The 16,876-nt window shown below is 40.8% G+C and overlaps 1 protein-coding gene across 6 annotated transcripts in view; it reads right to left on the bottom strand.

The window, feature by feature from the left end:
- Positions 1–15,086, bottom strand: part of LOC149311344 (E3 ubiquitin-protein ligase E3D-like) — a 79,936-nt gene extending 64,850 nt beyond the window's left edge. For 4 of the 6 annotated variants that reach the window (XR_016281777.1, XM_089530841.1, XM_089530843.1 and 1 more), the window contains exons 1-3: positions 14,989–15,086; positions 6,437–6,633; positions 3,789–3,879 (exon numbers count right to left, since the gene is read on the bottom strand). Coding sequence is in view for 5 of the 6 variants with exons in the window: in XM_089530841.1 (XP_089386967.1) it covers positions 3,789–3,879; positions 6,437–6,633; positions 14,989–15,044 (344 nt within the window). In the remaining variant the exon portion in view is untranslated. Of the gene's footprint in view, positions 1–3,788; positions 3,880–6,436; positions 6,961–14,988 lie in introns of all 6 variants that reach the window. The other 2 variants (XM_089530844.1, XM_089530842.1) reach the window with 2 other exon arrangements.
- Between the last annotated feature and the right edge of the window lie 1,790 nt (positions 15,087–16,876).

Raw genomic sequence — 16,876 nt, 5'->3', positions numbered from 1 at the left:
AGAATTGAGTCAGGGCAGTTAAAGCGGTCTCAAACTGGATTATTTCTGCAGTGTGTTTTGGACCGCTGTGCATTTGTTGGTCTGTTGTTCCCCACCTCCAACCATGGGGAGAGGTGGGTAAGAAGAAATGATGATGATGGTGATGATAATGATGATTCCATTCCACTATGCTAGGGGTAGACAAGTGTCACTATATTAGGGGTAGCTTGCACCTTCCACTCTACCTCCTCACAGGAAGAAAAAACAATTAAACAAGGCACTTCTGGTTGACTCCTGTATTTTGTTTTAAAGGCCTCTCCTGGCCCTAAAATTGGCCACAGGTCAAAAACATGACAAAATTGTCTCCACCATGCATAGAAGGTGTATGGAGACATTTGGGAGGCAAAAGTATTTACAAAGCTCTAGGTGCCACATGTGACCTGAAGACTACATTTGATACTACAATATTTAGGATCCTCATTCCGAAATATTTAACTCTGTTTATTTTAATTTACTAGTTATGTGACTTTTCATTAATAATATTTTATTACAATACATATTTCTATTACTTAATTATTAATATAAGACAAATTACTTAAATTATATCTATATACCCCCATTATCCTCTTTAATATCCATTTCCTTTTATGCAGAATATCATCTTGTCTCATTCACTTCCTTGTACCACTTGCCCTTACCTACACATTCTATTAATATTTTGCAATTCCTTAGTCTTATCTCCTCTTTATGCTGGCCCAAATAAACAGCTCTTATTTCCAAAATAAAATCAAACTTAATACATTCTGTTATTTACCACTTATATGAGTTGACTTGACTGATAATCTTTTTTAATATTATTTTTTTTCAATTATTGCTTGGTGCTATAAACCAAACTAAAGCTACAGTGGGATGGGGAAATATGTACGCTACAAGAAAATGGCAACACTGGAGTATGGGAGATGGCAAGCTCTGGGGGTTTGAGTGCCATTTTTCTAGCTGTGGGACCTCCCAGGAGCAACACCAACTCCTTCATGTGGTTATGGAAATTCTTGGAGGGTTACTTCAGTTTTGGAAAGAAAAAAAACCATATATAGAATTTTCCCCCCCACTAAAGGTACAGTAATATATCTAATTTTAGAAGAGAAGCATCCTGCTGAAGCACAATTCTCTCATTTTGAGGGGGACATTTTTTGCAGGGAAAAAAACCACCATATGGGGTGTGTCCTAAGAGCTGCAAAATAACCATGAAGGCTTGAATGACTTGTAAAACCAATGATAAATATTAATTGCAATTTGTGCATAGGTAAAAGGTTTGTATCACCACTAAAGACAGACTTCCAGTGTCCAGCACAGACTACAGCAAGTTATGCAATGTAATGTTTCAGAATAAATTAAGGCATGTAATGAACAAGGGTTAACAAGAAGGGCAAATTCTACAAAAGAAACTTTGGAGTGACTTAAGATTACTTCTGCATATCATACCCACATAGAGATGCTATAAAATTTTGGATTCCATGCTGAGCCTGGTGAGAGGCTTATTAGTTGCTGGATATTCAGTAAGAAATCAACTCAGTAGCATTCTGTAAAAACTTTCCACTTTGACCACTGTCCAGATTGGTGTCTTGCAAATTTATTCTTCAGACATTCATGAGAAAAACCAGACTAGCCAATATGAACACTAGAAAAGCATGCTATGAGTTCTGCTAACACAAATCTCCTTTTCAAGAGCAGAGCCACATCTCCAATTTTTATGTCTTTTGTTTAATCAATTCACCTCCTCCTATGCTGTTTTGACATTTTGCAAACCAAGACACACACAAATCCATTTCAGGAACAAAGAAAGAAAAACAAGGCTTAGTCCTGCAGCTGCGCTAGGACTAAAGTAACACATTTTCCTAGCCCATACTACTAAATCTTTCACGCATGCTAGAAAATTAATAGCTGGCACAATATGTAACACAATAAATGGAAACTTAAACAGATGGCACCTTCTGTGTTTCATTTTTCAGCATACCTATAAAGCAAGTGTGCAGTGATATTTGGGATTAATGGGAAAGGGTCAGTGCCAGAAAAGTTAGCGGAGGAAAATTAATTTAAATGCCACTTCTGCCCAGTTTTCCGAAAGCAAATGAATGGCAAGAGCAATATTGTGAGGAGCATTTTCCCCGTGTGTCATGCATCAAAGAGACCTGCACAACCTGAGACTGACCAGGCTTAACGCAGCTTGTCAGCCATATATTACAATCTCAACAAGCACAATACTTCTCAGTTCCTTGACTGAAGCAGCCAGAAAAAAAGAGGCAGTCTTGCATGGTGTATTGGTTTGAATGTTGGACCATAACTCTAGAGATCAGGTTTCAAATTTCCGCTCGCCAATGGAAACCCACTGGGTGACCTTGGGCAAGTCACACTCTCTCAGCCTCAGATGAAGGTGATGATTAACCCTCTCTGGACAAATCTCAACAAGTAAACACTATTTTAGGTTTGCCTTAGGGTCATCATACGTCCGAAATGACTTGAAGGCACACAACAACAGCTGTGACTAAATACCTTATGGCCAGAAATCCTCTATAGCTTCCCATTAAGGAAAACCTTTTATGGCCTACCAGCAAGAAAAAAATGGGAGTGAGGGGACAATCCCTTTCTGCAAATCCGATTGATGTTCATGGCATAAAACAAACAAAACACAACAAAATTCAGGTTACCATGTCACGTGATTACTAAAAATTCAAAATAGCAACTCAGATAATTCTTGTTAACTGGGCAGCATATTAATGCTGTTAATAAAGGAAATGAAATGAAATCTCCTCCTTAGGATTGACTAAATAAATAAATGAATGAATGAGAAAACAGTGTGAGCTAGCTTCTCAGTTTAACGGAACCTCTCCTCAGGCTGGATCCTGTGATTTATTTATTAGGAAAAGTTAATATCCCGCTCTTTAGCCTGAAGACTCAATATAAACAAAGTGAAATGAAAACAAAGAAAAGGGGAAGAAATAGGGAGGATACACAGTAATGCGGAGAAACAGTTTTTTTAAAAATATGTTTTTTAATTGGTGGGTTTTTGGTTTAAACCAGTTTTTTGCATTAGTTTAAAAAAAAAGAACCCTGCTCACTATATTACTACTGTGAAAGATTATTTTATGTATTAGAAAGCTTTATCAACCTTGTTTAAACCAGACAACCCTGGGGATATGTTATTCATACTGGAAATATAGTAACAGGACACAGGTAAGAGGCTGCTAAAAGTCTAAATTCTTTGCTTGTCCAAAGAATCATATTCCCAACCCAACTTTCATGCTATACCAATACAAACTAGATTGTCAGGAGCAAAGGCCTCACCAAGGAAGTCTTCACACTTTCTGTTGTTGTGTGCCTTCAAGTTGTTTCTGACTTATGGCAACCTTAAGGTGAACCTATCATGGGTCAAGATTTGTTTAGGAAAGTAAAAGAAATATAAAAGTGTTATGTAAGATAACAGAAATGGGTTATATGCAAAATTTATTTGTTGAATATTATGAAAAAATGAGCTGTAAACAATACTGTTATTGTAATTTTTTTAAAATATGGAAATAAAGTTAAAAGATTTCTTTAGGGGAGGTCTGCCATTGCCGTCTCGTGAGGCTGAGAGCATGTGACCTGCCCAAGGTCACTCAGGGGGTTTCCACGGCCAAGCTGGGAACTGAACCCTGTTCTTCAGAGTACACTCAAACCACTACATCATGCTGGCTCTCTATTAGAATGATCCAATTACTTTCCAAATCCATCAATCCACAGAAAAGACATAAAATAAGGATCCCAGCACTTACTGATCACTTATTATACTCTCACCACAAGTCTGGCAGTAAAAGGTGTAGCGCTTTTTTGATTTAAGACTGTCACCAACAGTTGGCAGCATTTCTGAAAAGATAATGAAGAAGACCTACATTACTTTCAACAGTAAAAAAGCAAGTAACATTCCAATGGCATTCCCATGTAGAGGACAGGATTGACACAACAAATACTATTTTTATAGCTTAGTTCAAGAATTTGGACATGAGATATACGTTATCTCAGTAACAATGCAATCTACAACTGACCAAGGTGAAGACAGCTGAATCTACTGTAAGGTAAGTTTATTAGTATGATTCTCATATGGCATAAACAGCAGCCTGAAGCAAACACCAGGAGTCCTTTCACACAATTACAGTGCTATGATTCTACTTTAATTGCCATGTTTGCATCCTATGGAGTCCTGGGGTATGTAGTTTGGTGAGGGACTGGAGCGATCTGGCCAAGATTTCTGAATACTTCTCCCTAAACTGTAAACCCCAGGATTTCATAGGATGCTACCATGAAAGTTAAAATGGAATCACAGTGCTGTATAAAATGAAAGGGCCCCTGGTAAGGTCAAAGCTGGAATGAGATGTGAAGCAGACATTTTCTGGAGCATAGAGTATTAATTCCTGCTAGTCATCATTATGGGGAAACAGGTGCTGGACTATACAGATATTTCAGCTGATGCACCTAAGCTCTTCTTATGGTTTGCTGCTCATATACTTCCCCACTGTGCTGCCTAGCTCACATGAAAGACAGAGAAGAGAGAGTAAAGGCTTACGTAATGAAGGCAAAAGCGTGTATGGGGAAAGGTAAGAGTATGTGAAGAGAGGGATAAGAGTAAGTATTAGAAGAATATAAGAAGGTATTTTGGAAGTGAAACAGGATGCAAAGGAAAGAAGGGGAGGGGAGAGGGAGAGAAGGAAACAAGTTAGGGAGGACATTAAGAAGGCTATAGAGAGAAGCAATATGAAAGAGAGAATAGGGGTTGTGTAGAATGAGAAGGTTGAATATTAACACCGGTATAAGGAGTTACTATGATTAGACATTCAGATAACTGTTTAAAATATGTGTACTATATATAGACATAATATATGTACAACAAAGATATACAGAAAATACTAGCTAATCAACTGGTGTAAGGTGGTCAGTTTTTTATTATATATATTGTTTGTTCAACTTCATTAATACTACTATATTTATATTTTTTCTTGTTTGTCTTGTTGTTCACGTACATTTTTATTATGTATGTTGAATAAAACTCTTTAAAAATAATAAGAAGACAGACAGATCCGTATCACCATTACACTGCAAGGGCTTTCCCAACAGTGCATCAAAAAAAGGACCAGCTTTTCTGAAGACAGAACACAAAAATATTATGAACACATTACTTTTCTGACATTATTATAACACTCCTACAACATAATCTGGTTAAAATACCAATATGCAAAGGGATTTTGTAGCACCTTTGAGACTAACTGAAAGAAAGAAGTTGGTAGCATGAGCTTTCTTAAACTGGAGCCTACTTCGTCAGATGCGAGTTTGGACTCAAACATGCATCTGAGAAGGTAGGGTTAAGTCTATGAAAGTTCAAGCTACCAACTTCTTTCTTTGTTAGGCTGAAAGATGCTACAAGATCCGTTTGTACACTGATTTTCCAGACTAATACGGCTATGGTTAAAATAATATTTCATAATACTTCTGTGGGAAGCATGTAGGTTCCCCCCTAATCCTATCAGCCCAAAACATCATAGTCAAGGGTAAAAGAGGAAAGAACTGTAGTCCAGCAGCAACTACAGGGTGCTATAATCCCCATTCCTATATTAATATAATATAGAGAATATCAACAGAAATAATCTGAGTCCTAGAAATCTGGAAAAATATGCACAACTCTGATTAAGCAGCAATAAAGTATTATTTCTGCTATTTTTTAAAAGCAACATTAATAAACTATAGCAGATAAAATACGTCACTGGAAAGGTGACAGTGGGGGAAATTTCCATCCCATTCCATGACCAACATTTCATGTGACTTACTGTACAAACCTATACATTTCTACTCATAAATAAGCCCGTCTGAGCTCAGTGGGGTTTGCTCTGACAGAGGATTTCAGCCATATGTCTCACTGACTGCAGCCAAGATTTCCACTGGCAATAAGTAAAGGCAAAGATGTGAAGTAAAGTGAAAGGATAAACTGAACAGTATAATTTCTGGAACTACCTAAATGAGAGTTGGAGCACAGACTTATATGTCAGAGTCACAAAACCCACAACAGTGAATGTAAGGAAACTTTGTTTTAATACCACAATATTATTTTGCATTTGTCTTGCTGAGAAACCAATACTGTTAGTAACTTTTGGTTTCAATAGGTTCAGCATAGAGAGTAATCCAATAAAATCCATGTTGGACTTAATGAAATTTTAGAGGCAAAACAGAAAAAAGAAAGCAGCCAGAATTGTGGTCTTTTTAAACAAATCTCACAGCTAAAAGTTAAACCTTCCACAATCCCATACTGCTCAAGCAAATTGTAGTTTCTGGAAAATGTACTTAATCCTTTACAGTTCAACCTGCTTGCATTACAAAAAGCACATCACTAAAGACAAACACACACACATACATATATTGTCAGTCATTTTCTTACCTGTATTTAAACTTGCTTGAACTAGAAATCTCACATGTAAGCCATCACCAGGAACATACTGCAGTCCACGACAAGAAGAAGGAACAAGCTTGACCTCTTGTGGAAGCTTCAGTGCCTTGCAGTCTTCACCAGTTTTAAGCTCTATTAAGGATGGCATCACAGTAATATCCACAGAACAGCTTTCCAGCTTCAGTTCTCTATGTTTTAAAAAGAAGCAAGTATGTTCCATTTGAAAATGCTTTGCAATCAACACACTGATAGGATTGTGAAAGTTAGTTGTTGTTGATATTGTGTGTTTTCAAGTCATTTCCAACTTACGGCAATCTTAAGGTAAACCTATCATAGGATTTTCTTGGCTAGTTTCTTCAGACAGGTTTGCCACTGTCAACCTTTGAGGCTGAGAGTGTGTGACTTGCCCAAGATCACCCAGTGGGTTTACATGGCTGAGCCAGGATTCAAACCCTGGTCTCCAGGGTCACAGTCCAGTGCTTAAACCACTCCACCATGCTGGCTCTCATGAAAGTCTGAAGGAAAAAAAGTTTTTAAATTAAGTCATTTTTATGCCACCATTCATAAATACTAACAAGGCAAGCTTTAAAAAAACAAAACACAGGACATGCTGTTTAACATTTACACGAAGCCGCTGGGAGAGATCATCGGGGGACATGGAGTGTTATCAGTATGCTGATGATACCCAAATCTACTTCTCTATGTCTCCGATTGCTGCAGTGACCAAGGATGGCATCTCTCCTCTAAATGCCTGTCTTGAGTCAGTAATGGGCTGGATGAGGGAAAACAAACTTAAGTTGAATCCAGAGCTTGCAATAGGTACCCCTGGTCCAGGGAAGGAGATTTGCCAACCAGTCCTGGACGGGATCACGCTTCCCCTAAAAAATGAAGTTCACAGTTTGGGACTTCACAGCTCCTGGACTAGTCTCTACAGTTGTCATCTCAGGTGGAGGCAGTGGCCAGGAGTGCTTCGTACCAACTTCAATTGATACACCAACTACACCCCTACCTGGCCCAGAGGGACCTTGAAGCAGCAGTACATGCACTGGTAACCTCTTTAGATTTCTGTAATGCGATCTACATGGGGCTACCTTTGTACCAAGTTCAGAAGCTTCAAGTGATCTAAAATGCTGCAGCCAGACTGGTCATGGGAACATCAAGATCAGACCATATTACTCCAATATTAACGTCTTTACATTGGCTGCCGATCAGCTTCTCGGCGCAATACAAAGTGTTAATCATTACCTTTAAAGCCCTACATGGCTTGGGCCTGAGTTAATAATATTTAATAACAATTATTATTATTATTATTATTATTATTATTATTATTCCACTTTTTCCCAAAGGAATCAAAGCAGATTCTAAAAGTATAAATAAAACATCAGACAATTAAAAATTACAATTTAAAACCCCCAAGACCCCAACCTTCCCCCCAGTCATAAAAATAGTGATCGACTCATAAAAAGATTAAACATCAAAGAATTTAAAACTATCCAATAGGAAGACATTAAAATTTCGGACAGATAAGCAGAAGAAACTAATCTTCCTCTAGAGGAGGGGGGACGGGGGTGATAGTGTCAAAAAATTTTGGTAACAGTAGCAATAGAGGTGTCAATAGAGGGGGAGGCAAGTCTAAGGGATCTAATGGATCTAACCTAGTCTGGGAAGGCCTGCCGGAAGAGATCCGTCTTAATAGCCTTTTTAAAGGCTTCCAAGGTAGTAATATGGCGGATCTCGTCCATTCCCTTAAGGAGTTAGTTAAGGGAATGTCAATCCCTACACAATCTGCCCCGCACTCTCAGAACATCAGGGAAGAAATTATTAGAACGTACAAAAACTTACAACTTCCCATAAAGCCTTCGCAGCCGCAGCCCCTAAATTATGTAACAACTTACCGGAAGAGATCCGTCTCATTACCACCTTAGAAGCCTTTAAGAAGGCACTTAAGATGGATCTCTTCTGGCGGACCTACCCATCTCATCTTCTATAGCTGATTCCAAAGAACACTCCCACTTCTGATCTGATAATATGAAAAACAGACGACGATTTGGTCATTTTAATGATTGGCAGCAGTACTGCTGTCCGTTTTATTGCTTGTAGTTTTAGATAATAGTGTATCTTGCATTTTGTTTTGTTGATTTTTCATTGTAAACCCACCTTGATCCGCAGGGAGAGGCAGGAAATGTAAATCAAAATTATTGTTATTATTATTATTATTATTCGCTTCTGGGCACAATACAAGGTGTTGGTTATTACCTATAAAGCCCTAAATGGCTTGGGCCCAGGGTATCTGGAGGACCGCCTCTCTCCGTACAATCCGTCCCGCACACTCAGATCATCCGGGCAGCAACTGTTAAGAGTTCCAGAGGGGAGATTAGTTTCCACCTCTAGGAGGGCCTTTTCTATCTCGGCCCCCAACCTCTGGAACTCGCTGCCCGTCGAGCTCCGCTCAGCCACCTCCCTAGCCCAAATTAAGAAGGGGTTGAAAACCTTCTTTTTCGAGCAGGCCTACCCGATTTTTGCCCCAGAATGCTCTCTTCCCCTCCCCCCCCCCCCCCGTCAGCACTGTCTCGCTGGCATGAATTTTATTATTTTTATTGAACTGTTTTAATCCATTTTTTGTATAATTGTATTATTGTATGCTTGTTGTGCACCGCCCTGATTTTAAGAAGGGCGGTATATAAATAATTTATTATTATTATTATTATTATTATTATTATTATTATTACAGTCGCCCCTTCTTATACATGGATTTTTTATACACGGATTCAAGCATCTACGATTTGAAAATGTTCAAAAAAAGTATTAATTTCAAATATCAAACCTTGATTTTCCATTTTTTATAAGGGACCACCATTTTGCTATGTCATTATATTTAATGGGACTTGAGCATCCACGGATTTTGTTATTCACGGGGAATCTTGGAATCAAACCCCACTGTATAACAAGAGTCCACTGTATTATTAAAAAAATTAAAACCAGCGGATGAAATGCTAGGTGACACAAGCAGAAGGCATGCTTACACTATACTTCCACTTCCTCTTGCGCTTTCTTTAATACACACCACAAATCTCTCTAGGGGATCCATGGGGATCTACAGAGCATTATAAGCTGCATTTTACTAGACTGCCACAGGAATTGTTGTGTGCTTTCAAGTCATTTCCGACTTATGGTGACCCTAAGATGAATCTATCATGAGGGCTTTCTTGCTCAATTTCTTTGCTGGGGGGGGGGGCTGTTGCCATGACCATCCTGAGGCTGAGAGAGTGTGCTCTGCCCAAGTTCACCCAGTGGGTTTACACGGCCGAGCCATGATTCAAACCCTGGTCTCCAGAATCATAGTTCAACACTTAAGCCACTACTACACCACACTGGCTCTACAGCCACAGGAATGGGAACCAATAAAATTGGAAACTCTGAATTACCAACCCAAGATTCTTTCACCCTCCTCAAGGAAAATGCATAATGTTCTGTTTCATATTACCATTAAGCAGAAAATATTTAGATTTAAATTCAGATGTTCTCCCAGCTAAGTGTGTATCATAGGGTGGGCCAACCACTCAACCTCATTTAAAACATGGAGGATGGAGCAAGTTTGTTTTCTGCTGCTCCAGAGAATAGGAACAATGGATGCAAGGTACAAGAAAAGAGATTCCACCTCAACATTAGGAGGAACTTCCTGATAGTAAGGGCTGTTTGACAGTGGAACACACTCCTTCCTTGGAGAGTGATGGAGTCTCCTTCCTTGGAGGTCTTCAAACAGAGGCTTGATGGCCATCTGCCGGGGATGCTTTGATGGAGATCTCCTGCATGGCAGAAGGGGTTTGACTGGATGGCCCTTATGGTCTCTTCCAATTCTATGATTCCATGATTCTAAAAGATTCTCCAAGGGATTGGCCTAGTCTGCTCTGTGGAACTCCATGATAGCTGGTGGCTTCCATGTTGGTGTATGACTCTGCTCTGTTTTAGTCTGCACTTTAAAGGAGCCTTAAGGAGAACCTTATCTCCCACAATAGGTTCAGCACCTTGGATAGCTCCTTTAAAGTTTGGACCAAAGACCTGGAACCCACCAGCTGCTACTCTGCCTATCAAGACAATTTGTCCTGCCTCCACCAGCTCACTGAAGTGTGTGGTGTTGCCAAATGTCAGAACTGAGTGAAGGTGCAACTCTGCCTACAATTGACTCTGGCCCCTTCAGCTTCAGTTCTACCTACACTTGGCATGTGGTTTCCCCTACAGATCAGAGCCAAGGAAATATGGCCACTGACAAGAGATATAAATGGTTTTCCACTCTTGTGTAAGGCTGTAGTCTACAGTCTAACCCTGTGCATGTCTACTCAGAAATAAGTCCTTTTGAGTTCAAAATCAGACTTATTACTGCGCGCCAGTGTTTTACACGGGCGTGCCATACGCAGCTTTCAATGTACGCTGAACTAATGGGGTGTGCACCCATGGCACGCATTCATCGCCGCGCCATGAGCGCGAGCCCCATTAGTTCCTATGGGGCTTCAGCATACACTGATTTCCCCTTACGAGGAGGGATCCGCAACGGATCCCTGCATAAGGCAAGGGTGCACTGTATTCGGTAAATCAGTACAGGATGGCATTCCCTAGTAACAAATATAGCTTCATTTGATGTAAGGTCTATTGGGGATTGCCTTTACAGCCACCAAAGTGGTAGTTTACTCTTATGTTTAGTAGCAGCAAAGAAAACAAACTTGTAGAGTGCATTCCATGGGTAACTGGACCCCTTATTTCTGCAGTTAGGAAGATCTTCCATGTTAAAGAACATGACTTGAGACAACACTTGGCAAGGGAAAAAAAAAATAGTTTCCCACTCTTGTGTAAGGCTGCAGTCTACCAGGCTAATGCTTGGGTTAAAGGCCCTTAACCATATGGGGGGAAAGTGTGTGGTCCCTAACTTGTTGCAGGACAACAACTCTAGAAGGCCTTCCCAGCACAGCCAATAGTGAAGGATGCTGAAATATAGCAATAAAAACTACATTTCTATACCGCTTATCAGTGCACTTAATCATTGCCTAATGTGGTTTACAATGTGCAAGCTAATTATCCCCAATAAGATGGGTACTCATTTTAGCAACCTACGGAAGGAGGCCAGGTTGAGTCAATCCTGAAGCGCTTGACTGGGATTGAACTCACAACCTTGTGGCTTGTGAATGAGTGGCTGTAGTACCTGCATTTAACCACTGTTCCACCAGTGCTCTCTGGTGGTGCAGATGAACATTTGGAGGTCTCTTAATTCCTACCTTGAAATTTCCGGAATTAGATTTAATGAAATTAAGTTTGTTTTGATGAGATCATTCAGTTTAGAAAAAGCAACACTATTCCTGCAGTGATAGGTTGCTTTTTATTCTTTTCTACAAAATAATAGTAATAAGAGTAAAATTTATTTTTATCCCGCCCCTTTGTGTAACACAACCAAGGTGGCTTACAACATTAAAACATACATACATTCTGCTCTTTCCTGGGCTTACCCACACTACACAATTATAGCATCATGATTCCATTTTAACATCTGTAACTGCATCCTATGGAATAAAGGGGTTTGTAGTTTGGTGAGACACCAGAGGCGCTCTTTGGATGAGAATTCAAAATACAACTCCTGAAACTGCAAATCCCAGGATTCCAAAAGATGTTGCCATGGCCATTAAACTGGAATCATAATGGTATGACTGTGTAGTATGAAAGGGTTCCAGATCTTTCATTTCAAAAGTTATTCCACTTTCAATTCACACAGCAGATTCTGAGAAATCCCCTGTGGTTTCACATGATTGGGTTGAATCCTTTGAGAAAGGAATTATTATCTCATAATAAATGATGACACTATCTTACTAGAGAAAACTGGTCTGCTCCAAGGACTACTGGATTTGCTAGCTAAAGCTGGCAGAAACTGTAGTCCAAATTGCCTGGTGGTGCTCACAAATGCCCACCTCTGAGCAACGCAATGCCCAGATGAGGGGCTGCATGGGGCCCTTTATGTGACCCACATTCTTGCATTCCTTCCATAGAAAAGAGGTGACACATCAGGGACATAGCCAGGATTTTAGGAAGGGGGGGTCCAGACTAAGTGCCACCATTATAATGGAGCTGGGCGTGGCTAGGATTGCCATAACCCTCCTGCCAGCAGGACATTCCCGGTTTCTCACCACTAGGGGGCGTCCCTGCATGGTTTCCTCCTTGACTTCCAGCCTGTTGCCAATCTGGTGACTTTCACACCAAAATGGGTACTTTTCAGAGCCATTGGTGTGTTTTTGGTGGTTTTAATGGTAATTTTGAGAGTTGAAATAAGTTCCAATCATTTTTATTCAATTAGGGCTACGTTTTATTGCCATATTAACATTACAGGGACTTTTCAGGGATTTTGACTGAATATTTGGTGAAATATGGGGGGATTTGGTGAGTTTTGGCCAAACGTTTGGGGAATTATCTTTGAGGCTTGTTGGCAACAATTGTTGCCAGACTCAGGCAGAGAAGCTCCTCCTCTGTTTGGTCCCCAAGGCAGCAGGGGGGAGAGGGCCATTTCCTTTGGCACCGAGGAGAGGATGATGATGATGAGGAGGAGGAGGAGGAGGAGGTGGTGCGTGGCCAGTTTCAATATTTAGTTTGCCCCTGTGTGTTTTTTCTAACTTTGACTGCCAGGGCTCAATGCTCTGGAATTCTGGTGTCTGTGAGGCATTTGGCCTTCTCTGTCAAAGAGCTCTGGTGCCACAATAAATTACAGTTCCCAGGATTCCATAGCACTGAGCCCTGGCAGTCAAAGCAGTGTGTTTTGGACACAGATATCCTTCTTTTGTGAGTTAATGAATGAAAACAGTCCCTAGCCTTTATATCTCTCACACACTGCAAGAGTAATAACCCACTTTGAAACTGCTTTAACCCAATGCTAGGGAATCCTGGGAATGTTAGTGTTTGGGAGACATTGAGATTTCTCTGTCAGAGATGGCTCTGAGACCACAATAGACTACAATTCCCAGGATTCCCCAGCACTGAGCAGTCTCAAACTGGACCATTTCCTCAGTGTAGATGCACCTGGTGAGGCATTCTGGGCACTGCTGCAGTTCAACTACATTTGGAGGGTTATGGGAGTCCCTGTCAGAGATAGCTCTGGGGACACAGTGTACTACAATTCCCAGCATTCCCAGCACTAACCCAGGACAGTTAAATCACTCTCAAACTGGATTATTTCCTCAGTGTGGATGCAGCTTTGGTGAGGAACTCTGGGCATTTCAGTCCAGCTGTGTTTTATTTCTGCAGTGTATTTTGGACCAGAGACAAGGTGACCAGGCATGCTCCTCCTTTTCCTGGACATGTCCTCTTCTGTCAAATTTCAAAATGTCCTCCATTTGGATCATGGCTAAGAAACATGCATTTATATTAACATTTTTAAAAAACCATCAATTTTTTTCGCATGTCCTCCATTTATTAAAACTGTGTCCTACATTTGAAAAGTCATCCTACATTTGTCTCGGTTTGGAGGTCCTGACTTATGGCAACCCTAGGCGTGGCAGTGCGGCAGCATGCACCATTCATTTTTCTAATGGAAGGGGGGGTCCGGACCCCAAGAACCCCCCCCCCTTGGCTACGTCCCTGGACACATTAATGTAACATATACAGGTTGATTCTCCCTTATCCAGAATTCCAAAATCTGAAGTACTCCAAAAGCCAAACTCTTTTTCATGGGTGACTGAGAAAGTGACACCTTTCCTTTCTGATGGTTCAATATATGCAAACTTGCTTCATGCACAAAATTATTTAATTTTATAAAATTACCTTCAGTCTATCTATGTGCATAAGATGTACAAGATACATTATGACTATTAAAGCAATATCGAACTGCATTAATTCTGCTGTGTAGATGCAGACAAAGTGCTCAGGCAGCCTGCTCAGCTCTTGGAGACTCTCCAGTTTCCCAAGCATTTGTAAGTCTTTTCATGCTACGTCTAAAGTACAGCAGCCTGGGTTTACTCATCCTGGCTTCTAGAAAGAGATCAGGCTTAATTTGCTCTAGGACCTGTTTACTGGTCTTTTAGCAGTTCGCGTGGTATCTGCAGAACTCTCCTCCAGCACATTTTAAATAACCTTTGTGAATACACTGCACTTGAAAGAATAAGCTCAAGTCTAGGAAACCTCATGTTGCCAACTTTTTTCTTTCACTTAGTCCCAAAGGTGCTGCAAGCTCCCCTTTGCATACTCATTTCAAATACAGAACTAAGTAACATGCATCTGAGGAAACAGGCTCAAGTCTAGGAAAGCTCATGCTACCAGCTTCTTTCTTTCACTTAGTCCTAAAGGGGGTTGCAAGATCCCTTTGCACACACTGCATCTGAGGAAACAGGCTCAAGTTTAGGAAAGCTCATGCTACCAGCTTCTTTCTTTTACTTGCCTTAAAGTGAATGCATGCAAGAGGGATGCATGCAAGATCCTTTTGCATCCTTAGCATTCAGTGATATGTTTTGACACTTCCTGCAAAAACTGCCCTCAACCTGAGCAAAAGGAAGATGGGGGAAGAGGAAATAAAGTACCTGATAATGAGAAGCCCTGTCTGGGTCCTCTGCCTCACCTCCAGGAACAGTGCCATGAGTGCCAGCCAAGAAAAGATGGGGTTTTGCCCAGGGAAGGAGCCCATGTAGGGCAGGAAGAGAAAGGCTGCCCAGCCCAGGAAGCTCTTCCTTTCCTCTGAACCTAGCCAGCAAAAGAGGGAAGCCTCAGCCACAGCGCCCTCTGCACCCAGGAGGCTCAGGGCTTGGCTGGGCTCTTGCAGAGGAGCACTGCTGCATTTCTTTTCTTTTCTGCTTTCTCCTGGGTAGGGTGGCAAGGCGTCCTCCTTTTCCAGGACGTGGCTTACATTTCAAGCCTTCTTGAAATTGCAAAATGTCCTCCCTCTTGAGAACATCACTAAGAAGCATGCATTGACATTTCTAGGAGGAGAGCTTTTAGCTTTATTTTCTGTCCAAGAGGAATTGCAAAATGGCCTCCATGTAGAAAACATCACCAAGAAGCATGCATTGACACGTTTAGAAATGTTTTTAGCTTTTATTTTCTGTACAAGAGGAATTGGAAAATGTCCTCCATTTTAAACATCACTAAGAAGCATGCATTGATACTTCTAAGGCCCGATACAAACGGGCACAAAGCACTGTGTTGGCGCCGAAATTAGGGTTCCAGAGTGTGCAGAAACCACATGCTTTGCAACCCTAATATGTATGGACGGCGCCATTTTATGTGGCGCTGTCCATACGTAGTATGCGTCGATGATGTCATGTGCGCGCCACATCCAAACAGCACTGAACGTGCGTGACATCTCAGCACCACCCCAGGCTGCTTATGGAGCTCCTTTTGGGGAGCAGATTGTTCCCGCACGGCCAAGGGAATGATCCTGAGGAGAAAGAATCCTATTGGAGAAAGAACTGGCTTAGCTTTACTTCAAATTATTTGACAGTCAGACAATTATTTGAAGCCCCAAGGTCACCCCTTTTCCGGGCCATGGAGAAGTGGCATTTTGCTGCTTCTCTGTGGCCCAGAAAACGGATTGGGGCCGCAGGGCCGCCAGTGAGGTTGCTCTGGCCCCAATCCACCGCGGAAAGGGGCAGGTGCAGGCCACCCCTTTGGGGCAGCTGTGTACTGCGCCTAAGACTGTTTTTAGCTTTTATTCTCTGTCCAAGAGGAATTGCAAAATGTCCTCCATTTTAAGAATATCACTCAGAACCATCGATTGGCATTTCTAGAAGTGTTTTTAGCTTTTATTCTCTGTCCAGGAGGAATTGTAGAATGTCCTCTATTTTGAGTACATCACTAAGAAGCATGGATTGACATTTCCAGGAGTGTTTTTTTGCTTTTATTTTCTGTCCAGGAAGAATTCCAAAATGTCCTCCATTTTGAGCCTGACTAAAAAGCATGCATTGACATTTCTAGAAGTGTTTTGAGCTTTTATTTTCTGTCCAAGAGGAATTGCAAAATGTCCTGCATTTTGAGAATATCACTAAGAAGCACAAATTTACTTTTCTGCTTTCTTTTAAGCTTTCTTTGTTTTCTTTTAGCTTTGCTTTGGTCATGTCCTCCATTTTTCTTGAATAATAATAATAAATTTATTTATAGCCTGCCTCTCCCAGAGGATCGAGGCAGGTTACAACCATAAAATACGTTAGTAATAATAACAATATAAAATGTGCATAAAATAAAAAGAACACAAACCCCTTAGACTCCAATTTCAACTAAACAACAACAATTGTGAATTCCAATTAAATTAATAAATTATAAATTGTAAGATCCAAACCATGCTAATGTTATGGGATGGTCAGTCAGGGAAGGTTTGCTGGAAGAGTTCTGTCTCAATAGCCTTAAAGGCGTCAAGAGTCATAATAAGACAGATCTCTTCCAGCAGGTCATTCCAAAGTTTAGGAGCGGCAGAGA

The sequence above is a fragment of the Sceloporus occidentalis genome, unplaced genomic scaffold, assembly GCF_023333645.1.
Source record: "Sceloporus occidentalis isolate IW3139 unplaced genomic scaffold, rSceOcc1.0.p SCAF_6, whole genome shotgun sequence".
NCBI lineage: Eukaryota > Metazoa > Chordata > Lepidosauria > Squamata > Phrynosomatidae > Sceloporus > Sceloporus occidentalis.
The sequence above is the reverse complement of the archived record's forward strand: the minus strand, read 5'-3'. Positions and strand labels throughout refer to the sequence as shown.